Source organism: Chelmon rostratus, chromosome 1 (genome assembly GCF_017976325.1).
Source record: "Chelmon rostratus isolate fCheRos1 chromosome 1, fCheRos1.pri, whole genome shotgun sequence".
In the NCBI taxonomy this organism is placed as follows: Eukaryota; Metazoa; Chordata; class Actinopteri; order Chaetodontiformes; family Chaetodontidae; genus Chelmon; species Chelmon rostratus.
In genome coordinates, this window is record NC_055658.1 from 6914305 (window position 1) to 6936586 (window position 22282).

The 22282-nt window shown below is 47.8% G+C and overlaps 1 protein-coding gene across 1 annotated transcript; it reads right to left on the minus strand.

Annotated features, from left to right (window-relative positions):
- Nucleotides 1–4124: 4124 nt before the first annotated feature.
- On the minus strand, nt 4125–9058 carry glo1 (glyoxalase 1). The gene is made up of 6 exons (XM_041937854.1): nt 8919–9058; nt 6713–6795; nt 6351–6491; nt 5881–5948; nt 5363–5452; nt 4125–4940 (listed from the first exon to the last, which is right to left on the minus strand). Exons 1-6 carry the CDS (start codon nt 8985–8987, stop codon nt 4849–4851), a joined length of 543 nt encoding a protein of 180 aa, XP_041793788.1. The 5' UTR covers nt 8988–9058; the 3' UTR covers nt 4125–4848.
- Between the last annotated feature and the right edge of the window lie 13224 nt (nt 9059–22282).

The following is a 22282-nucleotide window of genomic DNA, read 5'->3' on the forward strand; positions in this document are numbered from 1 at the left end:
TGGTGCTCCGGGGGGAGCCCGGGATCACCAGGTCGCCTAAGGAGGGGTGCACCGGCCCAGGTCGGAAACGGAGCAGGTCAAAGCCCCCGTGCTGCTCAGTAGTGGGATCGCGCCTGAGAATAGACGCTGCAGCGCAGCCTGAGTAACACAGCGGGACCCAGTCTTTTTACACCCGACACACCTCATCACCTGTGTCTCCACATGGTACAACAGCTCCATCACTGCTGCTTTACGCTCTTTGATCCAAGAAAAGATCCCAGAAACCAGCTGTTTCTTTGTGCTACACCGCCTCCACCTGGAGGACAGGAGCAATGGCCATCAATCACTCCACACACAGCAGCACCGCCGACACAGAAAGTGTCACTTTTATATATTTCGGTTTTATTTCATCTGTTTCTTCTGTTCTCTGTTCTACGGTTAGCTTCATCTTTGCTTTATTTTTCTATTTGTTGCAGTCACTCTGGAGCCACACACCTCAAAGTTTTACTCTTTGCTAAGTTGTGCTGTGTGATTGATTCCACGTGACAAAAGGCTCTACCAGAAAACTACATGAGCTGCCTCCACCTGCAGACGAGACATTCACTCCCAGCCTCTGCTTTTATTCTGCTTTTATTACCGCATCCGTGTCTGCTATGTCTGATAAGCTATCTGCCCTTCTAACTCCCAAACTGGTTATGTTCAAAACATGTTTTCCCTTTTTCAGCAACCCTACAGTAGAACTTAATATCCTTCAACATCCACCTCCAGCCTCTGTTAGCAGCCAGACATCGTCTCCACCTGTAGATTTTGGCAGAAGGGTGCAAGCCATACCTTTACATTCTCTGCTGACAACCTGCAACTTCTTCCTCCACCTGCAGATTCTGATAGAAAGCTGCCTCCACCTGCAGCCGAGACATTCACTCCCGCCTCTGCTTTTATTCTGCAGCCACCTTCTCCACCTGCTGATTCTGACTGAGGGCTGAAGCCTTAACCTCCACCTACAGCCTCGGACCAAAATCTGACCACACCACCTCTCTCTGCAGCCTAAACATCCACCTCCAGCCTCTGTTAGCAGTATGTACACATCGTCTCCACCTGCAGATTTTGGCAGACAGGTGCAAGCCGTACCTCTACATTCTCTGCCAACAACCTGCAACTTCTTCCTCCACCTGCAGATTCTGATAGAAAGCTGCATCCCAAGCCCCCACCTACAGTCTATAGCAGCAAATTGGGGTGTCTCTCTCCACCTGCAGATTCTGCCAGAAACCTGCAGCCGTCTCCTCCACCAGCAGGTACAAGCAAAGAACTGCAGCCCAAACCTTCACTTCAAGCCGATGCTTGCATCATGCAGTCCCTGTCTCCAGCTGTAGATTCTGCCACACTACAGCAACCAAAGCCTCCACCTACAGCCACAGCCAGCAACCTGCAGCTTCTGCCTCCACCTCCAGGTTCTCCCAAAAAGGTGAGCCTTGACCTCAACCTTTATCCTTTGCCAGAAACATGCAGCCACCTCCTCCCCAGCAGGTTCTAGCTGCAGCACAATCTCCACCAGGAGACCAGTCACCTGCATTGAAACACGGTTTCATCAGTGAGGGAGCTTTAGGAAAACTGAACAAACGCTGATCAGTCTTGATCGTTGCAGCTGCAGCTTTCTCTCGCCGCTAAACGCCACCTGAGCGTGCTGCCGGATGACGTCAGCTTGTGTCAAACCCTAAACCCGCTGTGACTGAAGTCATCTCCGCCGGGTGCGGTGGCGCGCGCCTGTAATCCAAGCTACCGGGAGGCTGAGGCTGGCGGATCGATTGAGCTCAGGAGCTCTGAGCTGCGGCGGACTATGCCGATCGGGCGTCCGCACTAAGTTCGGTATCGATATGGTGCTCCGGGGGGAGCCCGGGATCACCAGGTCGCCTAAGGAGGGGTGCACCGGCCCAGGTCGGAAACGGAGCAGGTCAAAGCCCCCGTGCTGCTCAGTAGTGGGATCGCGCCTGAGAATAGACGCTGCAGCGCAGCCTGAGTAACACAGCGGGACCCAGTCTTTTTACACCCGACACACCTCATCACCTGTGTCTCCACATGGTACAACAGCTCCATCACTGCTGCTTTACGCTCTTTGATCCAAGAAAAGCTCCCAGAAACCAGCTGTTTCTTTGTGCTACACCGCCTCCACCTGGAGGACAGGAGCAATGGCCATCAATCACTCCACACACAGCAGCACCACAGGTCCAGTACACTAACAAGTTTTTCTTTCGGTGACTGAAGGAACTTGATCGAGAGGAGAAATTCATCAGGCTGCAAACACTCACCTTGGTCTTTTTCTACCTTGTTGTAAGGTTGTTGTTGTTGTCAGTGTATGTGTGTGTGTGTGTGTGTGTGTGTGTGTGTGTGTGTGTGTGTGTGTGTGTGTGATGTCAGCTCAAGATTATTTCCTACATTAAAATTATTTCAGACGCAGCACAATCGGACACCAGTAACATATTCATATCGACAGAGTAATAATATAAAAACTGAAACCAGACTGACCGCAGACAATATGACTGACAGCTACAGCTGCTTCCTCTACTTGCAGATTCTGGCTGACATCTTCGACCCAAATACAGAAAATATTATTCTAGTCAAAAGGCTGGCTGCAAGCTGAACCCCCAAAACAAGACGTCTGCCAGCAACCTGCAACCTGCAGATTCAGGCACAGAGCTGCAACCTGAACCCCTGCCTGCAGTGTCTTCCAACTGTCTGCAACTTCTGCCTCCAACTGCAGAGAGTAAGCCTTGACCTCCACCTGCCGCCTGCTGTCCCTGCAGATTCTGTTCAAACAGCTGCAGCCTGAACCTCCATCAGCCCCCCTATCAGCAACCTGCAACCACCACATCCACATCCAGCGCCCTAGCTTCCACCCATAGCTTCCGGCAACTAGGTGGCAAGTAGATGCAAATTCTAATCTCCAAATTTCCATCTCCAGCCTCCTCTAGTTCCTGCCACTGGCCTCCACCTGCAAGTTCCAACAATCATATGCATGTCAAACCTCCAGCTCCTGCTTGATGCCTCTTCTAGCTACCCTCAGCATCAGCCACTGTCAGATTTACACACGTGCAGCTTAAACCCCTGCCAACAATCTTTCTTTCCCAAATCCTTCAGCCTCTGACACAAATCCACAGGGGGGGGGGGGGGGGCAAACACTGCTGCAAACCAGACACCAAAGAAATAAAGTCACCTGCAAAGTTTTAATTGTGCTTGTCCAAGCTGATGGATGTAAAGCAGTCCCTAGCTAAATGAATGGAATGGTATTGCTGCAGCCGTGGCCTAGAGGTTGGAGAAGCGGCTTGTGACTGGAGGGTCGCCAGTTCGATTCCCCCCACCAGACTGGTAGAGGTGTGGTGGTGGAGTATCTCCATAGGCGGCTGATATGCCCTTGAGCAAGGCACTTAACCCCCCATATGCCCCTCGGGTGCCTGATGCGGCAGCCCACTGCTCCTGTGTGTTCACTGCATGTTGCATGTGCGTGTGTGTTTACAGTGATGGGTGAAATGCAGAGAATAATTTCCAAGTTTGGGATCAGTAAAGTGAATTAAATTAAAAAATTAGAGCTTACATATTGAAGCAGGGAACTGGCAGGCATTGCTGAGATTTGAACCCTTTTTAATTAATTAAAAAAATGCATTTTTTTTATTAATTAATTTACTTCTGGCAAAAAGTGCTGCAGAGTGGAGGTGATGCAAAGGTGACAGTAGAATAATGGATGGCATTAGTCTTATCTGAAACTGAATTATTACAATTATAAAGTATCATTCTTGTTTTATTGAAAACTGTAAGGTCAAACTTTTAACCACTCTTCATTTGGTTCAAATTTCATCAAAATTACTGTACATTGAGATCTTAATGACTAATTTTATTCTCGAGTCTGAAAATTCATCCATATGCAAGTCCACACATAAAGTGAGACAGAGATACTGTGAACATTTGACCTCATGTTTAACAGGACATGTCAAAGCTTGTGGTAAATGTTGTCAATTGATATTGAAATGTAACATTTTGATTTGTAGAATATTGAATTGATTTTAAATGTGCAATTGACTATACATTCAAATACACAAATCTCTCAAAGAACCACAAGTTTCAAAACAAATTCAATACTTTTAATATTGAGTGTGAATTTCTCTTTTTCTAGGCCTGACTTTTACTTTTAATCAAAGCAGAATGGCCTCCTGTCCTTCAAAATGATGTTAGCTAATAGTGGAAACAGTTGTGCTGATGGAGGTGGTGTAGCAACCACGTGAATAATATTTTTAAACATGTGAGAATAGATTGCTTCAGGTTTTACTTAAGAATAATAAATGATAATGAAAATCAAAGTGTTAAAAACTATAAATCACATTTTTTTCCTTTATGATTGAACTGTAGCAAAGACGCAGGTCACCTTACCTTACCTTTACTTGTTTGCTAGAAATCTGGCTGCTACGTCTTGATTCCTCTCCGAATTGTCTCTCAGAATGAAAGAAATCACAGATTCTCGCCATTTGAACAGTGGCTTTCACATTTATTAGACACTAATACCACTTTGTTTCAGAATCATTTTTTGAAGACACATACAAACTGACGATTGTAGACAAGCTCAACAGCTACACAAAGTAGTTGCTATTCGTAGCAATAACTCAGGTATCTAATCAGTTTGCTCATCAACTGTCCAATATTAGTCCAGCCCGTAGCAGGGCACACTGACTGCCAGTGTGCACGTGATCCTGCTCCATTTTCCCTCAGCTTTCCGGCGCATGTTGCTAAATTCTTTGCTAAACCCCAACGTTCTGCTCTCCCAGTGAAGCGACAGCAGGTCTGGCCTGTATGCGCACTGCAGCAGGTAGCATGATGTCAGAGTTTTTAGGAGGTAATGGACACCATAGTGTTAGGACTCAGGATCTCGATCCAGTAACCATCCGGGTCCTGGATGAAGGCCAAGCCTTTCATTTTACCTGAGAAGAAAAGAAGAAAAGGGAGGAAAAAGAACTGTGAATGCTGTATGAAGAAACATGGAACATACATAAATAAAAAGAAAAAAAAAGGCCAGATCTCCACAAGTTTGGGTTCAAATCATAGTGCAGTAATGAAAGAGAAATGTGTTTCAAATGTAGATACGGGCACTGAGCAGGTTGTTGTAATATAATCTATTGTCACAGACTTGACAGGTACACCAGTACAGACACTGTTAGTTTGAAAAGAACAGTCTTTGTAGATTTTGGTGCATTCAAGATTTCTGTCCAAGCTGCCTAGAACTGTCACAATGATGATATTTCCCTTTTGAGTATATAAGTCAACTAAAAAGGTAAATGGAGAAGAAGGTTAAAAAAAAAAAAAGCCTGTTGAGTTTTGTATATTCAAACACTTCACATCTTACCATCATCCGGCTTCTTGACAAATGTGACCCCTTGTTCTTCAAACAGTTTGCAGGCTGCATAGACGTCAGGAACTGCAATTCCAATGTGTCCTGTCAAATGTCAAGTGGACAGAGACTGTTGACTAGAAACCATGCACTGCACTTACACATATCCAGAGTTTGCTCTAGTGAGCTGATACATATACATAATAACATCCTCATATCTTAACAGACAAGAAGCATTCATTCTATCTTATTGGTGCTAAACTATGTCTTAAGAAGGATTAAATAATAAATTGTTTTTGTCAACAACTTTTAACCAAAATGTTTCTGCAAATCCAAGTGTGTGTCTGATATGATTAATATGTGTTCCTGTAAGTCCATGAAATCATATACAGGACTGGAAGCCTTCAGAAAAAAAAGACTTTTCTTTTGGGACAACAAAGTCTTGCATCTTGTAAATCTCACTTTCCATGACTCTTAAACTTGAATTCTGTTGGTCGCTCCTGTCAGTTTATAAAACATGGAAGCTATCTTACCAAAGCCACGTGGATCTGAGTTTCCGTTGTGATAAGACTGGCTCTCATCAGACTCTGAGCCCCAGTTACTGACAGACAGGAGGGACAGGAGGGGGAATACAAGTATGAGAGGAAGTGAAGAGAATAAGAAAGAGGAAGGGGAGAATGCACATAAGAGAATTTTCAGAGAGATCAGACATAATTATATTTTCAAATCATAGATATTTCAACCAAACCAAAGTTAGTGATGATTGTTCAAATAGTGAAAGATGAACCAAGAAGGTTTTGGTGACTATTTTGTTTTAGTCATGTTTGAATTAAGTGTGTTTTATGATAATAAAATTACTGTTTCTTTGAATGGAGTCTGGTGCTTTGGCGAGAGCTACAAAACAGCAGTTTCCGGTTACACAAAAATGTATGCTGAAATAATATTAAGTAAAATAATTTAGTGTCTCAAGTGGCCAAACTAATGCCAAGACATAGACCCTTACTGTGTCAGCTCAATGGTGGCTCTTCTAGAGAAGGTCCAGGCCGTCTTCTCCTTCACATCTGTAGGAATCTCCTTCTTGTCCTCATAGCCCAAGAAGAAGAGGGAGAAGCGCATGGATGGGAAGTCAAACTTTTGCAGGAGCCTGGAAGATTTTGCACACAAGAGAGAAAACTCCACTTTAGAGACAAAATCCAGTTTATGTATAGGAAACAGTCTGCACACACACAGAGACACAAAAAATGAGCATCGGAAATGTGTAGGAGTCACTAAGTCACTTTCATCACTTTTTGGGAATAATTTGTTGCAAGTTGAAATAAACATTTATTTAGAGTTCATTGAACTGAAGTCCACATTGTTACTCACGTCATGCCGAGGATTCTGGTGTAGAAATCCAAAGATTTAACTGGATCTTTAACCCGCAGCATAGTCTGCTGCATCATGAAATCCTGAAACAGAAACACAATCAGAGAGCTCTATATACATACAACACTGTAAGTCAAGTGGTCAGCAACTCTTTTCAGCATTCACAAAGACTACAGGATGGCGGGTTATAATTTCTTTAAATTTATATTGTCTTCCAAAGAAGAACATTTGTTTAGTAGCTCCAAGTGCAAATGTGTGTTAAATGGAAATACTGCTGGTTCATTAGTAGGTGAACCACAGCTGGTTAGCCACAGCCCCAACAGGCTACTCAGACAAAAACTGTGGCCAAACATAAGCCTATACAGAAAAAATAATAAAAATAGCTGTACACAAAAAATAACAAGAGCTTGCATGCTAGCCAACATTAGAGGATACTGGCCTATAGTGACTAGTTTTCCTATTATGCAAATTCCCTGCAAGTACATGTGCATATCTACTGTATGTGCATTTGAAGTGTGCAGGAAAGCTCTGGTAGACCCTGCTACCAGAGGAATAAATGCACTGCACAGCTGCCAAGAAGCAAGTGCAAAATATGTCATTTTTTAAAGAAAAAAGTATAAGGATTAACACTGGGACAGTTGCAGATGTTGAGCCCTGCAGATAAATCTGAAGCAGTCTATTTTATGTGCTAAAAAGCTCAAAAATTCCTTCACAACACATCTGTTTGCAGTGTTGAAGTCCTGTCTTTGGCTCCGCTGGCTGCGTGTGAAGTCCAGTAGAGGAAAATTTGGATCCTGGCACTCACTCGTGAAAAAGGATTTCAGCGAAACTACACCTCTGTGCAATCAGGCGCCTATAACTCAGTGATCTCCACATCCGTGTGAGATATGCATCAGTCAATATTACCACACTTACATTTCACAAAGGATTGTTGCTTAAATTGCAGATAAAGTCCTGCCGGGATCTCGCATGCCCACACATGGGTCAGACGCATGGTTTGCATTGTGACGAGTGTGAAAACTAATGAGGAAACTGTCTCATATAAAACGCAGCTGGTCCCTGCTTTTTACCCTGATCCTGATATTTTGTAGCTATAAGTGTATGAGAGCCAAACTTCTACTCAGTGTATTTGTGTTTCACAGTTGGGTGTTATCTATGTGGCTAGCATCTGTTCCCCTTTCCTGTGCCCTTCCTCAAACACTGCTGCAGCATAGCCTGTTTCTCCAGTACTCCATATGCTCTTAACAGTCAAAATTTTGGCAACTTGCAGCTAAACTGACTACTTGTGGCAGAACTTAAAGTTCAAGAGGACTGATGGGATGACACAGGAGCAGTGCAGTCAGCCATATTATTTACAATTCCGTGGAAAACAGAGAGCAAACAAACAGCAGAGAAGGTTTCTATGGACATTAAATCAGAATTTCAATAATCCCTTTTGTTACCCAGGTCAAAAGTGAACTTTTGATCAGAGGAAGTGCAGGAACTGCCAGAGCTCCTTCACTCTGTAGTCTGAAATATGGACTTCAATGGAAGTGAGTGACAGGCAGAGCAAACACTCACAGAAACAGCCACAAATTAGCTTATTTCCATTGTTATATACTGTCTTTATATAGTAAAAGAATACAGACAGCACAGAATGGCTGGCAGTGAGTGTCACAAAACAATACACGCTTACAAAAAGGTACACGTGTGAGTTAGCCAGCTGGACGAGTTAGCTCCGGCAGCTTACTGCTTGCACCAGTGCTCACATTAGCCATTTCCAGCGGCGCCTGCTTTTCGCCACAGCCCGGAGGTCCACCGTGCTCTGACAGCGCCTCGGCACCGCCTCGTGAGTGTCACCGACAGGCTTGTTCGACGTACACTACGCAGCTTTCCCACTGAGTTCAGAGGGACTTTCTTCCCACACGACAAAGTTGGGCTGTGAGTTAGCTAGCTTAACGTTACACCCAGCTGCAGTAAGACCACCACGCATTTGATGCCGGAGGTGTGTACGGCGCCACACCGCTCGACACAAGCACTGCTAATCGTGTTAAACATAAGCGACGCACTTGTCACCGGGTGTTACCCATGCACATTTTGAGAAGAAACGTGTCCCGGTGACGGACGCAGAGCTGGTTAACCTGAGTGGGAGTCGTTGGCCTGTTGGCTGAGTTTGACAGGGTCTGGTAGTGGTTTAGTTCAGCTTCAAGAGGAACAATCATTTTACCTTGGTGATAGGGTCTCCATCTTTACAAGCTGTTGCCGCTGCCTCGTCTGACAGACCTTTGTCGCTCATTTTTGCTAACAGTACGAAGCTGGACCACAGCTCGGCCGGGCGGACTGACAGCTAGTGGGACTCCGCTCAGGGAATCTTGACGGAGCGAGGTTCCGGTACACGCTTTCAAAATAAAAGGCACATTGTCGCTGCCCCATGAATGTGCTGATTACGGGGCAGCAGTGGTGGAGCATTTACACTTGAAAAGTGGCTTTTGGCTCCTTTATAATTTCATTGCACATAGAATGGCCTATAAAATCATATTAACATAGCTATTAATTCAGTTTTTGTGATCCATTGGGAAAACAGCAAGAACAAAAGATGTATGAATGAACTTGTATGAATGTCTGTGTACACTAAGGATGATCATGCTAATGATCATAATAACAAACAACAGAGGGTTTTATTCAGTCTGCCACCATGAAAACGTTTAACCCTCAGAAGTTGTACAATTGTTCATACTGTGGTTGTTAAAAAGTCTTTCATCAATCCAGCATCATTCAAGATATGCTGTTTAAAGCCATGAAAGGGACACTGTGGGATGTGTGTTGAGGCAAATATTTTGACATGTCATTGGTTTAGCATATATTTCAGGTCATGTTTCAACATCCAACATCCATCCTGAAACACTTAAACAGTTAAGTAGGACTTAAATCTCCTCTTTTGGGGCTGAAGTGACCACCACCAGTTGATCACATTTCCTGTCATTTTCAAATGTATAAACTTTGAAGAGTCTTATAAAGAAGCTCTGTTTTCAGAGGTGCTTGCATACAAGGGCATGTAGGGAAAATGCCTTTACAAATTTACTAGGACAATTGTAAATATTGTCTATGAGGTAAACACGGGACAACATAATCCTCATCCTCACCAGGTTTCCTTACTTTGACTCTGAAACTAGCTCCAGCATTTTGTCCTTCGCAATTGTTCGCCTTCACACATGTCAACAGTTTTATTTTGAAAATAAAGAGGGGAAGTGCCATTTTTTGTCCATCGGCTAGTCAAGGCTCAGTATTATGTAACCAAGGAGGCTTCCTGTCCGCATAATGCACCCAGCACATACCACACATTCCACTTCATACACACGTTAGCAGTTTATTAGGTACACCTGCACAATCTAAGGCATCCTAATACAATATCACTGCATGACTCATGTCTTTGTGAAGCTCACAATGCTACATCCCAGTATCGGTACTGGCCACTACCTGGAGCATCTCTGGGTCAGTTGAACGTGGCGGTGCTGTTTGGATTGTGTAGGAGCAGTGTGAACTGGCACTAGGGGGGGTGACTCTGGGACGCCGGAGTTCACTGCCTAACCTCCTGGAGGTGTAGTGGGACTAAGTAGGCGAAACACTGTTGAAGGGAGGTTTCCACCTGATGACCCCCAGAGACGTGTTAGGAATCACTGCTCTTTGGCAGGTATAGAGGCAGATTAGAGCTCCAAGGTTCTTCACTGAGAATGAATCCTCTTTTTGAGCACAAGTATCTTGTGTTTAAATTAACTCACAACTAGCTTGGCTAGTGACTGTTGTGAATAGAGCAGCTGACAACATGGGAAAGACCATGTGACTGCTTGGAAAGACAGCTGACAGGAGGGAAAAGACCCCACAGGTGCTGGTATGGGCTAGCAACCCATGGCAGCAGTGGCAAGCCTTAACCTTGCTACAACCAGACTTAGCTACAACCAATATAAGGAAAATACCCCAAGAGTCAGCGAGAGCAGGGGTGGAAGATGACTCACAGGTGGATTGCATGGTAACGAACAGGATAACGGATATGACTATGCCTTGGATACATGACTCAGTGAGGGACGGGGGCACGGACCCATCTCTTAGGGCCAGAGGTAGCAGTACTCAGGTGACAGGGAAGGCAACTAAGGAGAGCAAAAGTTGTGCAGCAGAGGATAAGAAGCTTCAAGTTTGCCCATGTGGCTGGCAGAAAATAACATCAATCCGAGGCCTTAGAACTCATCAGGGAAGGAGGAAGTGTTTAGCGGTGGAAGGGCAGAGTGGCCGCATCGACCAGTATTTCTTGAGAAGTCAGTCGAATCAGTCGGATGAAGTCCAGCGACAGGTAGAAAACCACAGTTCGCAGGATATCAGTAACACTATCCCTGGAGAGGAGGAGGTACGGAGAGGGGATGCAGTTGGTGTTGAGGGCAACAGGCCAGCCAAGGAGAGAAGCATGGAGCAGAAAGCTAGAGTTAAGTGGCCGAGGGCTAATGATAGCAAAGAGTGGGAGGCAGTTGATAGAGATTTATCAGTCATATTAAGCAGGCTTAGAGGAGATGTAGTGGAGAAATTGGATAAAATTGGAGATGTGATCTACTCCTATGGTCGAGAGAGATTTGGGGTGCTTGTCAAAAGGAAAGGCGAGAGGGTGCAGGTCGGCAAGTGTAGGCGGCAAAGAGAAATAGAGAAGTTAGTAAAGGAAAGGAGGCAGTTAAGAAAGCAGTGGAGGAAGGCGACAGAAGAAGAAAGGGAGGGAATTAAGGTGTTGCAGGAGGAACTGAGAAGCAGGTTAGCAGTACTCAGAAGGGCAGAACACCTTAGGGAGAAGAGAAAGAAGAAGGAACGTGCAAGGTCAGCATTTTTTAGGAACCCCTTTAATTTTGTGAAAGGCTTGTTTAATCAAGAAAAAGGAGGGCAACTTAAGGCAACGAAATCAGAGATTGAACAGTATTTGAAGTCGACGAATTCAGATTCAAAGGAGAATAGGAACATAGGTCTTCCACCTGACATGCCACCATTAGGGGAAGTGGAGCAGGAGATGGATGTGAGCCCACCTAGGTGGAGAGAAGTGGTGGAGGTGGTTAGGCGTGCAAAGGCTTCTTCGGCCCCAGGGCCTAATGGAGTCCCCTACCGTGTCTATAAGAGTGCACCTGGCATCTTAAGGACACTATGGAGATACCTGAGAATAGTTTGGGAGAAACAAAGTATTCCAAGAGCATGGCGCAGGGCAGGAGGTGTCTTCATCCCTAAGGAGAAGGAGTCATCGGACCTTAGCCAGTTTCGGATGATTTCTCTCCTAAATGTTGAGGGAAAGATTTTCTTTAGTATCGTAGCACAGAGGCTGGCTAAATACTTAGAAAGGAATGGTATGATAGATACGACAGTGCAAAAAGCAGGGATACCAGGATTTGCGGGATGCTTAGAGCATACTAGCATGATTTGGCATCAGATTCAGACAGCTAAGAGGGAGAAAAGAGACTTGAATGTTGTATTTTTAGATCTGGCTAATGCGTTTGGGTCAGTGCCACATAACCTTATTTGGAGTTCCTTTGACTACTTTAAAGTGCCGGAGATAGTTGTTAACTTGGTGAAAGCATATTTCCAAGACATCAGACTGTGTGCAAGTATCGCAGAGCTCACAACAGGCTGGCAAAGATTGGAGGTTGGTATTATGGCAGGATGTACAGTGTCCCCGCTAGCTTTCACAATGGCTATGGAGGTAATTATTAGGGCTTCCAAGTGGGTCGTAGGTGGAGAGAGACGGCAGAATGGAATGCGTCTTCCACCAATTAGGGCTTATATGGATGATATGACACTGCTAACTTCAACAGTGCCATGTACAAGGAGGTTGTTAGATAAAGTCAATCAGAATCTCAAGTGGGCTAGTATGAAGATTAAGCCTAGTAATTCAAGGAGTATTTCAATATACAGAGGGAAAGTAAGTGATAGAAAGTTTGCTATAGATGGTGAGGAAATCCCAACAATTAGGGAGAAGTCAGTTAAGAGTCTAGGACGGTGGTACAATGTGGACCTGAATGATGTTGAACAGGTTGTGCAATTTAGAAAGGATGTTGCAGAAGGGCTGGAGAGAATAGATAAATCAGGGCTCCCAGGAAAACTGAGGTTGTGGTGCTTGCAGTTTGGCTTGTATCCTAGGTTAATGTGGCCAATGTCAGTATATGAAGTCCCATTATCTGTAGCAGAGAGAATGGAAAGGCTAGTTAGCTCTTATATTAGAAAATGGTTGGGTGCTCCCAGGTGCTTAAGCAATGTAGCTTTGTATGGGAAAGGAATGCTTCAGCTGCCAGTATCCAGTCTAACAGAGGAGTTTAAATGCACTAAGGTTAGGACAGAACTTTTATTATCTGGGAGTAAGGACATGTTAGTTAGCAATGTGGTTCCGAATCCTTCTGGGGGGAGGAAATGGAACCCAAGGGCAGCAGTGCAGGAGGCAGAGGCAGCTCTTAGGCATGCAGAAATAGTAGGAAATGTTCAATTTGGCCGGGGAGGCTTGGGGCTTGGCCCAGGCAAACCAGTGTGGAATAAAGCAGGTCTAAAGGAGAAAAGAAAGCTTGTAGTGGAACAGGTGTGTAGGCAGGAGGAGTTGTTAAGAGGGGCAAAAGCAGTTGGTCAAGCCAAACAGGGACAATGGTTGAATTGGGAAGGTGTTGAGAAGAGGAAACTTAGTTGGAGGGACCTGTGGAATATGGAGGAAGGCCGTATTAAATTTCTGATAGGGGCGACATACGATGTGTTGCCAACCCCGCAGAACCTAAGTCTCTGGGTACAGGGTGATCAATCGTGCCCACTCTGCTCAGGTACAGCAAGTTTAAAGCACATTTTGTCAGGTTGTAGAATTAGCTTATCACAAGGCCGGTATACATGGCGGCATAATCAGGTGCTGAGAAGCTTAGCCGCAGGCATTGAGGAGAGAAGGAAGCAGGTGAATTCTGGAAGTTCTAGAAAGGAGAGGTTAGATGTGCAGTTTGTTCGAGAGGGGGAGAAAAATAGAGCTGCTAAGTCAGGGAGAAAGCAGGGAGGTGGCTGCCTGGTAGGGGCTGATGATTGGCAAATGCAGGTCGACTTGGGAGGACAGCTAGTTGTGCCCCAGGAAATAGTTTATAGTAATCTGAGGCCAGACATTGTCTTATGGTCCATGAGTAAAAAGACTGTGTATTTTATTGAGTTAACAGTCCCTTGGGAAAATTCAGTGGAGGCAGCTTATGAAAGGAAGAAGACTAAGTATGCAGATTTAAAGACAGAATCTGAGCAGAGGGGATGGAAGACCAGGGTCTGTCCGGTTGAAGTGGGGTGTAGAGGTTTTGTTGCAGGGTCAGCTGTTTCACTGTTGAGGGAGCTGGGAGTGCATGGGCAAAATTTAAGAAAGACAGTGAGGGAGATGTCAGATGAGGCTGCTAGGTCTAGTCAGTGGATATGGATCAGGAGAAATAATAGTAGTTGGGGGGTGAAATAGGGACAGTGGGGGGGCAGGCAGAGGACATGCATGCCTAACCCGGCAAGAGAAGAGGTTAAAGTCTGAACAAGACACCTCTCCTCTGCTCTGCTTTCCCCGCCCCATCTTCTCGCTCTGCCAATAGGAAGAGAACCAGGAAGTTTAGATAAGGTGGGGGTGTGGCCAGCTAGAGTCTCTCTTTGGGACCATGCGGCCTGTTCAGGTGAGTTTGCGTGGTAAGACACAGAGTTGGCTTGTTTTTTGATCTTTTTGGTTGTTTTCCTGTTTTGTCTGTGTAGCAGTAGGGCTGTAGCTGTGTGCTGCCTTAATTGGTGCTGCGGTCTCAGCTTGACTCTGCTTGGGGCGCAGTCTATAAAGGTGGGTGGTTGTGCCCTGGAAGCTCTCTTGCCTGAAGCTTCCGGTTGCCCCGCCTCCACCAGTTGCTCACCTGGTCGCCTCATGCCGGATCGCTCGGCTCGCCGGTCCTCGGGTATGTGTAGTGCTGCGTTGTTCTGTGCGCTTTAAAGTGTTGCGGACATCATTTAAGTTCCCTCATGCAGTTCCTGCACTTAGGTGTCCCCTCTCCATGGTCGGAGACAATCGCGGCCCATTGAGTGTCTCTCCCTCTGCGCCTCGTCTCACGTGCTGTAGCGTGGAGGTGGGTGGTCCGCGGTCCTCGGCCGCATCTGTGGTCGCGCCGCTGCGGCGCGGAGCTCTCCTCTTCCTCACCTTGTGATGGTCGTTCTCCTGACGGTATGTAAATCTCATGATGCGAAGGTTACCAGCATAGTTAATAGTTTTAAGTTTCTGAAAAGGTGTCTTTCAATGGCAGGGTGCACGTGTGTGCAGTCCGCTCTGCCGGCTCTAACTCCGCCCCTCGGCACGCCGCATCAGCTGACTGCTGTTTCGCCGGTCTGTGTCACCTGCTGTTTTGCCTATCGGCGTCACCTGCTGTTTTGCCGATCTGTGTTACCTGCTGCGTTTTGTGTACCTGCTGAACAGTTATTTGTTTCCATTCATCCAACCCTGCGCCTCCAGCGTCGCTGTTGTTGGCACTCATTAGGGTGGTTGCCGTTCTTACCCTGGGCTATGCACACCTTGACTGATTTTTATTAATAATTTCTCCTTTAATTGAGTCGCATGTGTATTGGGGTCTAGTTAGTTATCATCTTAGTCCTTTGCCTTGCGTTTGGATTGCTTTGCATGTTTGTTTGCTTTACTTCTTCTTTATTATCTTTCTTTGGTTGCTTTGCATGTTTATTGGAGCTTATTATTTTTGATAAATTCAAGATTATTTCTGATTATTTTTGCTTATTTGCTGTGGGCTATTTGACCATTTTTCTTTTGTTTGCATGGGTTTGGTTCTGTTAATTTGTGTGGTTCAATTAATTTAACCCAATTTAATTATTTGTCCTTTGTTGTGTATTTTGTGGGGTTTTGTTAATTTGTGTGGTTTATTAGTTTAACTATGAGTTAAACCCAATTTAGTTATTTGCCAATCTAGTTATTTGCCTTTGTGTTTATTTTGTTGGGTTGGTCTCGGGAGTGCTTGAATGTGTGTGTGTGCGTAATAATTTTATTGATGAATTGTGTTAAACTTATAATATATTGTTAAATAAAAGAACATATTATTTATACTGGACCCAGTCTCAAGCCTTCATCAGTAAAACGAACTTGTGTGCTATATCTACTGTGGAAAGGGTTAGCATAATTCTCCAGGTGAAATTCCTGGGGTGGCGTTGTCGGTTACTATTGTCAATTTGACTCTCCAACTGTCTGGGTGTGATTGGCCTAATCAAAATTTGCGTAACACTCACTAGATTAGATCATCCTTCACCCCGACCCCTCTGCTGCCACAATTTTGGCGTTGTCGGCAGGATCTACTGTTGGAAGGCAGAGATTTGTGGTCCAGTTATTGTTTTGTTTTTTGTTTTTTTTTCAAGAGTGTACTTTTTAGTGGCCCCCCAGGGTAAATATTTGGTGTAGGGTGTGTTGTGAATATTCTTCAGAGGCAAAACAGCAGCTTGACCTTTCGCGGTCTGCAGCGTCCCAGGGAGAACCCAGTTTGTTTTTGGTTTCTTTTGTCTCCTGTACCGTCTAGTGCATTGCCCTAGTCTGACTGCAGTATTATGGAGGGAGAGCTGCAGGAGTTGAGGGAGTTGGTGGCGCAGTTAAAGGCAGACAATGAGAGGCTGCGGCAGGAACAGGCTGCGGCCGTGCCTGGCCCTAGTACCGCACCCTCCACTTCTACTGTGCCACCTGTGGCTCCCCTTACTGCTAGTAATCCCATAGCAGACCGGCTGGTTTTTGTTCCAAGGGATAGGAAATGTCCTATGTTCAGGGGGAAATCGGGTATAGGGTTGACTGAGTGGCTCGAGGAGGTTCAAGCCTGCATGAGGGCGCGTCACTTGTCTGCATGTGATCAGGCGTTTTTCTTGTTCGATCATCTTGAGGGTGAGGCTCGTGAGGAGATTAAATATCGGCCTACTGTGGAGAGGGAGGACCCAGCTAAAATCATCTCAGTGTTACAGGAACTGTATGGGTGTTCCCAGTCTTATGTAGCCTTACAGGAAGCATTCTTTTCCCGACGGCAACAAGAAGGGGAGACATTGCATGAGTTCTCCCTTGCGTTAATGGGTTTGATGGCGTCGGTCAAAGAACGTGCACCTAGTGGGATGACAAATGCGGATAATTTGCTGCGTGACCAATTTGTTGAACATGTTTTGGACGGTGCTTTGCGTCGTGAGCTGAAACAGTTGGTGAGGAGGCAGCCTACTGCTACTTTGCTCGACGTTCGGGGTGAAGCGATCAGGTGGGAACGTGAGGGTTTGCCCGGGGGCGTGAGAGGTCGAAGTCATTCAGTCCCCTCAGTTTTTGGTCTCCAGTACGGGGTGCAGAGTGGCTCCCAGGGAGCAGCCACCCCACCTCAGGCGCCAGAACTGGCAGAGATGAGGGAGATGCTGAGATTGCAGCAAGAACAGCTGCACCAACTTACCCAGAGCATTTCTGCCTTGCAGAACTCTCATCTGCGCCGCCCTCCATCTCGTCGTGGTCCCGTCATATGCCGGCGCTGTCAACAGCCGGGTCACTATGCAAGTGAATGTGATGGCGTACGGGTTCCTCCTCGCACACAGTCTTCTCTGCCTGCTCATCAGCATTCCAACAGGCAGTCTCGCCAGGCCCAGGAGTCGGAAAACTAGCACCCGCCGGACTGCAGAGCCACAGTTCGGGGGGGGTAGCTATTGGCTCGGAGGAAGTTCCTGAGTTGATGTCGTCATGTCCCCATGTCAATGTGAGCATGAGTGGAGCTCAGGTCCCTTGCTTGGTAGACACTGGTTCTATGGTGTCTACAGTTACAGAGAGCTTCTTTCTTCAGCACTTCCAGTCATGGGGGCCTGAGAGGCTCCGATCTTGTAACTGGCTGGAGCTCCGAGCAGCCAATGGGTTAGCCATCCCCTATGTTGGCTATTTGGAGCTAGATGTCGAGCTCTGTGGTACTTCATTGCCACAGTGTGGTGTCTTGGTTGTCAAAGATCCTCCTGGGGATGTGTCTTCTCAGGTTCCTGGTATCTTGGGGATGAACATTATTCGCAGATGTTATCGGGTGCTCTTCGGACAACATGGGCAGGCTTTGTTTAATTTGCCCACTATATCGGCGGCACCCCAGTCAGTCACACAGGCACTGCAGACGTGCCATCAGGCCAGCGAGTCAATCTCGCAGTGTGCAGCAGGTCGAGTCAAACTTCGGGGTAGGAAGACGTGCCGTGTCCCTGGTGGTACGGTGAAAATCGTGGCAGCAACCTGCTCAGAGCAGTACTCAGGTACAAGTGTGTTGTTCGAGCCCTCTGAGTCTGGCCTACCTGCTGGATTGCTCGCTTCGCCTGCGTTGGTTCGGGTAGTACGAGGTACTGCGTACATCCCGATAGTAAATGTTGGTTCCACTAGTGTTTTGCTGTACCCTCGCACCATTGTGGGCACCCTGGATGAGGTCCGGGTTGTCAGCATGCCTGCAGGTGTCAAGGGGATGCCAACTAGTGTCGCTACGATGGCTTCCCAGGCCATGTCTGAAGTCTTGCCAGATCAGATTGGGGATGTGGACTTGTCCGGTTTGTCGGCCAAGGATCAAAGTAAGGTGCAATCTCTCCTTACACAGTATGCCTCTGTCTTCTCCTCTCATGAGGGAGACTTGGGGTGCACCAACCTGATCAGCCATGACATTCCCCTTCTAGACGACGAGCCTGTCAAGCAACGCTATCGGCGCATCCCTCCGTCTGAGTACGAGCTGGTTAAGGAGCATATCAACCAGCTGCTTGAAGCTCAGGTCATCAGAGAGAGTAGCAGCCCTTATGGTTCCCCGATTGTCCTTGTGAAAAAGAAGGACGGCAGTCTACGCATGTGCGTGGACTACCGGCAACTTAACAGCAAAACGAGGAAGGATGCTTTTCCCCTTCCACGCATCGAGGAATCTCTGGACGCCCTGACAGGTGCCCGCTGGTTCTCTACTCTCGATCTGGCCAGCGGGTACAACCAGGTCCCGGTCACAGAAGCCGATAGGCCCAAGACCGCCTTTTGTACTCCATTCGGCCTCTTTGAATGGAACCGCATGCCCTTTGGTCTCTGCAATGCTCCCAGCACTTTCCAGAGGCTGATGCAGCGACTGTTCGGTGACCAACAATGTCAGTCGTTGCTCCTTTACCTGGACGACATCGTGGTTTTCTCATCCACGGTGGAACAACATCTGGAGAGGTTAGAGGTGGTGCTGGGGCGGTTGCAGGAGCAAAGTTTAAAGGTCAAGCTGGACAAATGTGCATTCTTCCAGCGGGAGGTGCGGTACTTGGGCCATGTTGTGTCTGACCAGGGGGTCTCCACGGACCCAAGCAAGGTAGCGGTGGTTGCCAACTGGCAGCCCCCCACCACCATCTCTGAACTGCGCTCATTTCTTGGGTTCGCCAGTTATTACCGCCGCTTTGTGGAGGGTTTTGCCAAGTTGGCAGCCCCTCTACACAAGCTGGTGGCAGAACTGGCTGGGCGGAAGTCTAAGGGGGCAGAGAGAGCAGTAGTAGAGAATTGGTCAGAGGTGTGCCATCATAATTTCGAAGCCCTAAAGACCAAACTTACTACTGCACCTGTGCTTGCCTACGCTGACTTTTCCTTACCTTTTATCTTGGAGGTTGATGCCAGCCATGGTGGCCTTGGGGCTGTGCTCTCGCAGGAGCAGAATGGGAAGGTCAGGCCCATAGCTTACGCTAGCAGGGGGTTGAGGCCCACAGAGCGCAACATGTCAAATTACAGCTCCATGAAATTGGAGTTCTTGGCTCTCAAGTGGGCTATGTCAGAAAAGTTTCGAGAGTATCTGCTGGGTCACAAATGCATTGTCTACACCGACAATAACCCGCTCAGTCACTTGTCTTCTGCCAAGCTCGGTGCCACCGAACAGCGTTGGGCAGCTCAACTGGCGGCCTTTGACTTCGAGATAAAATACCGCTCTGGCAGAAGCAATAAAAATGCTGATGCGTTGTCTCGGAAGCACCCCCCTGGGCCACAGGACCTGGAAGCGATGGTTCCTGGCACCTCGCTCCCCGAGCCCTTACGGCATGCTCTGCGGCATGAAGGCACCTCAGCTGGTCAAGCTGCCATTGCTGCTTTGCCCCACCACGCACCTTCGGATCTCCGGGCACTTCAGCGAGCTGATCCGGTCCTCCACGAAGTTTTGGTGTTCTGGGGGCGGAGGCAGCGTCCCAGCCACCAGGAGCGGAAGAATATGTCTCACCCAGCACTTACCATCGTAAACCAGTGGAACCGGTTGGTTGAGCAGGATGGGGTGCTCTTTCGGCGGGTCTTCCGTCCGGACGGCGCTGAAGCGGTGTTTCAGCTGCTGTTGCCCGCCACGTTAAAACAAGAGGTTCTGGCTCAGGTTCATCAAGGGCACGGACATCAGGGTGTGGAGAGGACATTGGAGCTGCTGCGACAAAGGTGCTACTGGCCAGCTATGTTCACAGATGTGGCACAGTGGTGCAGAGAGTGTGAGAGGTGTCAAGTTGCTAAGGACACGCACCTCACTGCTCCTAGTTTCATGGGGCACTTGTTGGCTTCGTGTCCCAATGAAATCTTGGCCATCGATTTCACTTTATTGGAGCCGAGCCACAATGGGCTGGAAAATGTCCTCGTTATGACTGATGTGTTCAGCAAGTATACCTTGGCTGTTCCTACCCGGGATCAACGGGCTCCCACGGTGGCTCAGGTATTGGTTTCTGAGTGGTTCTATAAGTTCGGTGTCCCGGCTCGCATCCACTCTGATCAGGGCCGTAACTTTGAGAGCTCCCTCATTCAGCAGCTCTGTGTCCTCTATGGTATCAACAAATCTCGTACCACTCCCTACCATCCCGCCGGTAACGGCCAGTGCGAACGTTTTAACCGCACTCTCCACAATCTGTTGCGTGCCTTGCCTATATCGAGGAAAAGAGACTGGCATTCCTGTCTGCCACAGGTGCTCTACTCCTACAACACAACTCCCCACCAGTCGACTGGCGAGTCTCCATTCTACCTGATGTTCGGGCAAGAACCCAGGTTGCCGGTTGATTTCCTGTTGGGTAGAGTCGTAGACCCTGTTGGTGGTGAGGTTCACGAATGGATACAGGAGCACCAAGCCCGGCTCCAGCTTGCCTTTGAAGGAGCCCGGGAAAGGTTGAAGGTGGCAGCAGAGCGCCGGAAGAAGAACCACGATCGCCATGTTCGGGATGCACCACTCAAGGTGGGGCAGTTGGTGTGGTTGCGCGATCATGGGGCGAGGGGGCGCCATAAGATCCAGGATCTGTGGGGCCCTGTGGTATACCAAGTTATAAGGGCACCCCAAGAGGGAGGTTCTGTATATACCATCGCACCAAGGGACGACCAGACAAAAATCCGGCAGGTCCATCGCACATTGTTGAAAGCCGTGGCAGGAGCAGCTCCTGAGGGTGGTGCACTTGCCCTACATTCACCTCCTGACCGTCCTCTGTCAGAGGATGAGTTGTCATGCGACGGGGACTTGTTTGTTTTGGGGCCTGAGACCCCTGTTGCAGCCCCTGCTCGCACAGTCGCAGTGACTCAGACCACCCCTCAGTTACTGCTTCCACCACCTGACTCTGCTGAGTCAGTGCTTCCAAGCGCTCCTTCGACTGGGGTGGCAGAGTTACCCTCTGTGTCCCTGACTGTTCCACCAACGAGCTATTCTGGTGGCAGTGGAGTACGACGGTCGACAAGGTCGACTGCTGGCCAGCACCCCAACATCCATCACCTCCCGAGGCCTGTAGGGGCTGCAGCGTCTGGGGTTGAAAATCCCCCTGGTTCGGTGTCCAACGCGGTTACCGCACTCTTTAGGCCCTGGAGTTAGTTGGGTGATCCTTTGGATTCGTTGTTTCATCGTCGGGGCGACGATGCAATTGCTGGGGGTAGAATGTAGCAGTAGGGCTGTAGCTGTGTGCTGCCTTAATTGGTGCTGCGGTCTCAGCTTGACTCTGCTTGGGGCGCAGTCTATAAAGGTGGGTGGTTGTGCCCTGGAAGCTCTCTTGCCTGAAGCTTCCGGTTGCCCCGCCTCCACCAGTTGCTCACCTGGTCGCCTCATGCCGGATCGCTCGGCTCGCCGGTCCTCGGGTATGTGTAGTGCTGCGTTGTTCTGTGCGCTTTAAAGTGTTGCGGACATCATTTAAGTTCCCTCATGCAGTTCCTGCACTTAGGTGTCCCCTCTCCATGGTCGGAGACAATCGCGGCCCATTGAGTGTCTCTCCCTCTGCGCCTCGTCTCACGTGCTGTAGCGTGGAGGTGGGTGGTCCGCGGTCCTCGGCCGCATCTGTGGTCGCGCCGCTGCGGCGCGGAGCTCTCCTCTTCCTCACCTTGTGATGGTCGTTCTCCTGACGGTATGTAAATCTCATGATGCGAAGGTTACCAGCACAGTTAATAGTTTTAAGTTTCTGAAAAGGTGTCTTTCAATGGCAGGGTGCACGTGTGTGCAGTCCGCTCTGCCGGCTCTAACTCCGCCCCTCGGCACGCCGCATCAGCTGACTGCTGTTTCGCCGGTCTGTGTCACCTGCTGTTTTGCCTATCGGCGTCACCTGCTGTTTTGCCGATCTGTGTTACCTGCTGCGTTTTGTGTACCT